The sequence below is a fragment of the Geospiza fortis genome, unplaced genomic scaffold (genome assembly GCF_000277835.1).
Source record: "Geospiza fortis unplaced genomic scaffold, GeoFor_1.0 scaffold162, whole genome shotgun sequence".
In the NCBI taxonomy this organism is placed as follows: Eukaryota; Metazoa; Chordata; class Aves; order Passeriformes; family Thraupidae; genus Geospiza; species Geospiza fortis.
Genome location: NW_005054316.1, coordinates 6,074,764 through 6,080,957, shown reverse-complemented (window position 1 = coordinate 6,080,957; position 6,194 = coordinate 6,074,764). Strand labels below are relative to the sequence as shown.

The 6,194-nt window shown below is 41.7% G+C and overlaps 1 protein-coding gene across 1 annotated transcript in view; it reads right to left on the bottom strand.

Annotated features, from left to right (window-relative positions):
• Window positions 1-1,280: 1,280 nt before the first annotated feature.
• Window positions 1,281-6,194, bottom strand: part of DYNLT1 (dynein light chain Tctex-type 1) — a 5,222-nt gene continuing 308 nt past the window's right edge. Inside the window, exons 2-6 of the mRNA XM_005420144.1 lie at window positions 5,978-6,168; window positions 3,562-3,603; window positions 2,285-2,408; window positions 1,985-2,062; window positions 1,281-1,691 (exon numbers count right to left, since the gene is read on the bottom strand). Coding sequence (XP_005420201.1) covers window positions 1,621-1,691; window positions 1,985-2,062; window positions 2,285-2,408; window positions 3,562-3,603; window positions 5,978-6,168 — 506 coding nt within the window. The 3' untranslated portion in view covers window positions 1,281-1,620. The remainder of the gene's footprint in view (window positions 1,692-1,984; window positions 2,063-2,284; window positions 2,409-3,561; window positions 3,604-5,977; window positions 6,169-6,194) is intronic.

The following is a 6,194-nucleotide window of genomic DNA, read 5'->3' as shown; positions in this document are numbered from 1 at the left end:
ATATTTTCTTTTTACAGGTGTTGTATCATTTCTGACTGAAGACTGGATCTGTACTAAAGCTCTCTTACAGCAACATAAAGGGATGTGCTCCTCAGGCTAAGGTATATACATACACACTGTGTATAGCCTGTAGCACTCACTAGGACATATGTGAAAAGAATGAAGTGGCTTGTCATGAAGGAGGTGCATTTACAGAGCTGTCAGCAGAAATGCTGAAGCCTTGCAGCTCTATTAAAAGTCTCAAATGCATCAAGCCCAAAGCTGCTGATACATACATCTCTTCTGCTCTTCTGACAGCAGATATGGATTGGGAGGAAGAGGGTCAAAACCTTGCCTAGCACAGGGCTTTCCACAGTCTGACTACACTGAGCAGTTAGCACAGAGCACGTAACACTATGGCAAACAAATTCTCTCCTGCCACTTGAACTTGTAGTATTACATCTCTCCAGACTGTGGAATCACTGTTGTATTAGCAATCATCTCTCTCTCTCTTAAACAGCTCAAGCTGAGAGCCAGATTCTGAACACATTAGACAGGGCTTCCTACAAAGAAACAAATCACAGATTGCTTCAACTGACTCCAGCCCAGGGATGCTCTCCCACATGGCTCTGTAACTCTTTCAGCTTCATTAGCAGTGAGCTACTGCTTGAAGAAGCAGCACAGCTGTTGGTACAGGTTTTCTGAAGTTCACAGTATGTTCCCATTTCTTTAATTAGCTGACAAAACATTACCCAAGACTACACTGAACACTTACTTACTTGTTATTCTTCTGCAACTTTACTCTAGAAGGCAGGAGACCTACTCACATGTTATTTAGTCACATTGCCTCAAGGCAGGTTTTTCCCCTTTCAGAAAGGATCACATTTCATCAGCTACCAGAACTCATCACCCTCACTATCATCAAAATTAACATGGCCTGTAGCAAGTAAGTTCAAGACCTACTTAACACACGTAACTGACTGCAGAAGTGAATGATTACCCAAGTACAGCTTGCTGAGCACTTCCAGAATGTGAAAAATTTCTTACCTTTGTTCATTGAGGGTAGTCATTGTTCCATGCTCTAAATACCATACAAAAAGATTAAACAGGTCCCAAAAATGCCAAATTACTATTTGAGAAACATAATCTAATTTTCTTGCAACTTTGTAGTGTCTATGGCAAACTATGAAAGTGCTTTGCACTGTGGTATGTACCTTGACTATCTTGAAGAGAATTGAAAAAACTGACACTTCCCCCCCCCAGTAACAAAAGATTTAAGTTTAAATGAATCACACCAATGGTTATGAATTTCAATAATTTAATGCTAACCAAAAGTACAAAGTGTGAAAGTCAGTGTCTCATTTATATTGGTCTAAGAAAAGAAATCTAGAGAAAGTGTTTACACTGCAGCAGATTTCAGTATTAGCACCTTGAAGAGAAATTCTTAAGTGATAAAAAAGTATAGAAAACACTGGTATGGTACTAGGTACAAACATAAAACAGGTAACAGAATGTTTTCAAATTTCTACCTTTGAAGAAAAGTTACTTAAAAAATGCATTAAAAACAAGTTCAGGTATTCACAGTTTGAGTGGAGATGGAATCAAGTGCTGGAATAGAAAAGAGAAGAATGAACAAGGCAATTATAACGCAAGTCCAAAGGCACTGACAATACAGTACATGGTCTTATTCTCCCATCTCACAGTGCAGGTTCCTGCAAATACAAAAATAAGGGTTTCAGAAACAGAAGGAAGTCGAAGTGATTACATGCATGCCCCTGTATGCATTTTTATGCTTGTTTCCTTTAAGAACCTTAATAACGAAGCTTTCACAACAGCCAAGCATTTAATATACAGCCCAGTTGGCATCACAGCCAAATGGAAAAAATACCCAACAGTATGCTATTACTCCAAAGCTACAGACTGGGCGGGGGGAAGTATGCTGCCTAGTCTTAAAGAGACAGGCATTAAACTGCTGGTTGGAAAATCCAAGAGTTGTTTTCCTTACCATCACTGGAGTTGTCCCAGAAGCAAGAGCTTGCTGTATGTAGCCCAGCACCATTCTTTTGCATAATCACACAGGTCACTGTTAGTCAGTAGAGAAGCTTTGATTAATTTCTCACTAACATTAATTAACATTTAGCTCCATTTTTGCTCAGCTTAGCACACACATAACACATCCATAAGCAAACATTCATGCTTGTGAGCAGTTTACAGACAAGGCTCTTCCTAAGATCTTTCCCCATCCCCTGCCTACTGGTGCACGTGACTGTGCCAGCTTTCAGAGAAAAGGGGAAGCGGAGCTCACCAATGTACTTGAAGGGCTTCCCCAGCTTTGTGAGCTGGCTCAGGGTTTGTTCCACCACGCTCGTTGTCCACTGGTTCACTTTGCTGTGCTGGTAGGCGTTGCCACCGATAGCGCCCTCTATGGCCTGCGGGGGACAAGCAGGTGAAGGAGCTGCACTGCTGTCAACTGCAAGGCACACATTATAACCCTTCCCAACATGGACCCCATACCCACAGAAAAATCCCAAATACTGCTGGTCCACACTGGCTGTTGGAAGTGTTTTTAATTATTAAAATCGTGCAGGTCAGAGTCTGAGCCAGGCATAGGAGAAATCATCATAGATCCCACCCTCTGTTCATTTTGTGATATTTAAGATTATTTGTAAAGTCCCACAGCCATAGTTATGAAAAGAGCCCTACATTTAAACAGCCCTGAAGAGAATTAAAAAAGGCACAGTAGTGCAACAGCTCGTTCATACATATTCTTCTATGGAAATTAAATTCCAGTTTTAGAGCAGAATCATTTTTGGGAAACAAACCCCCAGACCAAAACAGAAGACCCATGTAGTTGCTGATTACTAACAGAACATAAGCCTCCAGCCAAATAATCCATTTTACTTATGAGGATAGCTTCCCTTTTAAGATATCAATAAAAGTACACTATACCTACATGTTTTTCATTGGCACATTTTTTCATCAGAGAAATTATTTTTAAAATAATCATAAAATTGAATTTAGAAGAGACACAAGTATGTATTAAAGCATGTGTATTCAATTTACAGAGTTTGACCAAAACAGTTATTTTGCAACAACAAAAAGACTGCACTAGTCTACGAGAGGAATTCCAAATCCTGCTAGAAATTTTCTAGACAGAAAATTCATGTTTCTTAGCAACAAGAATGTTCAATCATTCCAAACAAACAAGAATTCACTTTGGAGAAAAGCATCTTCAAAGAACACAGTAACATGCATAGGCAGACAGTCTACAAAAAACTCCTGTATTTTACTAAAACATAAAATCTATTTCTACAGTGTTTAACATAAAACATCCCCCTAGAAATTCTAATAGGGATGCACTGCAACCAGAGAGGAGTGTATGGAATTACTTGGATTTGCAATATATATCACAGCTAAAGCTGAAGTCCATACACTGGTTAAATCCAGAGTCACCTGTACTTTGACAGCAACCCATCTAGGAATCTATTACATATCAGTTATCACATTTTACTGAATGTCTTTTAGTGCACAGCATACAACATATCAAATTTCCACACCAAAAAGTGAAAATGTTTAAATTACCTCTTTAATGATGCTGCTGACTTCATCAACAAGAAAGGAAGCCTACAAAAGAGAAAGAAGAATTTTAAATAATGAGGGGACACATTCTTCTGTTTATGATGTTTGAGCTCTGTTAAGAACATGCTCTAGAAATTTAATTTATCCTTGTCAGATTTCTGGCAAGTCAAAAGATACCAAGTTTGCCTTTATTGGCATATATATGTACTCTACCTCCTTCAGCCCAGTCAAGTTCACCTTCTTAGAAAAGTAACGAAAAGTAAGAGATGAACTAATATTGGCTGGCCTTTTGAGTCAAGAAAGCTTTCAAATTTTGACTTGGAAGCATTTGAAAATAACAAGTATGGCATTTGTGTTCACATCTATTCCCCCTTCCCAACGAGCACTAATGTCCTCACATCACAGTGGGCTCACAGAGGTAACCTCAGCTGGCAGTTAAATGGAACCGACATCTCCAGGGCACTGCTGTGGGCAAGATCTGAGCTCAAAACTGAAGGAAAAACTGTCCTGACAGTCTCAGCCTAGGATAGGAAAGCTGCCCTTGGAAACCAAAGGGGAAATGTAGCTCACCGGACCTTCAGCCTTCAGGGAGCAGAGATTAAGCACGTGGAATCAGACAGCAAAGGCCTCAGCATTTTACTGACCTTCAAACTACCACCCATTTACATGTATGGTTAGTGGTTTATGTTTTCTTGTTTTATTCCCTCTGCTCCTGCTGCCTCCCACGTCAGGGGGTAGAACGAGCAGCCACTCACAGGGCCAGGGAGCACCGACTGGGGGACCCCGCGCTGCAGCAGCGACTTACAGCCCACCCTGTCACTGCTGGTGTCTCACAGCCTCACCTCACAAACCAGGACAAAAGAACAGCACTAAAGACAAACTGATTGATTCCAAAAGACCCAGTAAGAATGCAAAGATGAACCGGGTGTTAACTGTTGATGGATTTTCACTGGGAGGTCAGTCAGCTTCCCCAGCTGACAGAAATAAACAACAGTGTAATTCAGGTGTGCAGGCAGGACATAGTTACACCAGTCTAGCCAGCTTCAATGACATGTGACATTCAGAAAGATGAGAGAAGTTGGTCATTCTCCATGAGAGAAGGAAAAGCACATTCTGGGAGACAAGCTGGGTAGTTCCTTTTCTGTGCCTATCTAGAAGTTCAATTCAACATTTTAAAAAGCTTTTATGTGCTGTGGCAAATTGCTTTTTATTTTCAGCATCTTGACTTGCATTTAATTTGAACATGCCTCATTTATTTTCATGGTATACTGCATTTTACAGGTGCTTACATTATAAGGTGCACCAGTGTATTTAACCAAGTAAGAGCTACAATTATCAAAAAACATTCTCTCCCACAGAGCTTAAGAATATGCATGGCAGACATGCTATGCTGGCAGACATGAAGAACTGCAATCAAGCAAGATGACAAACCACGAACAGTTTTCTTCTTCACAAAATCTGCTCAGAAATGCCTGAGTGAGTACAAACACGGTTCACACCAAAGTAAAATTACTTAAATCCAACCCAAGTTCTCAAAGGTATTTTGAAATCTAATTTGTACTGAAACAATAGAGAGATCTGAGAATTCAGATCTAGGGCTGATGTTACTCTTCAACCATCTTCCCTTCTTGGAATGACAAAAATGAACATAAATTTCTGATATCCAGATTTGAGATATATGTGCTATAACTAGACTATGAAATAACACAACACTACCCGTTTTATCATTATGTCATCTTTTAATAAGAAAATATTTTTTATGTCATCTTTTAATAAGATGACATAAAAACTTTTTGGTATTAAAAAATAAAGCAGGAAAGAATCGGTTACTTTGAGGTTTCCCTGCCCTACCTCTCTGACGCAAAGCAAGCAGACAATGTTTCCAACACCTTGTTTAAAAAGGGTGCTGCCAAGCAACACATGCAAACTGCAGAGCAATACTATAGCCTTTAATAATTCTGAAGACCTTTTTGAAAACAGCTGTAAGAATTATGTTCAAGTATGTTCATTATATATTTTTAAAAAACCCAAACAGTCTGTGAATGTAACACAGGCCAGGCCCTGGACGAGGCTTTTAGAACAGGACAAGCCCGACACACCTTGGCCCCTCTCGCTGCTTCGCTATTGTGTCACATCGCGGCTGTTTAATAGTGCAGCAGCTCAGTGACACTGTCCCTCTGCAAAAGCAGCACTGCCGGCTTCCTCCTCCTTAGCGGGGTGACATCGCGGGTCATTTGGCACGATAACAGATTGAGACCCTTGATTTATCCTACTCTGTATCTTGTTAATGGGGTGTGAGCCCCACCAGTGTGCCTGTAGGACGCAGACGAGAGGCTTGGACTCCTCTTTCCGCACAGAAACAGCCTGGCCGAGCTCTGCCCCGGCCCAAACAGCACCGGCCGCCCTCCCACCACGGCACTCGGCTTCTCCTTCGGGGCCAGCCCGAGGCCACCACACCCCTCATGTCTTCTCCCCGAAGGACCTGCAGCAGCAGGGCTAGAAGCCAGAGTGGAGGAGCCCAGTGAACACCGGGACAGGGGCCGGCTCCCGGGGGCGGCAGAACAAAGGCCGGGCCCGTCTGCCGCCGGTTCCGGGACACGCGGCTCCACCCTGGGGGAGGGCGACAGGGATGGCGG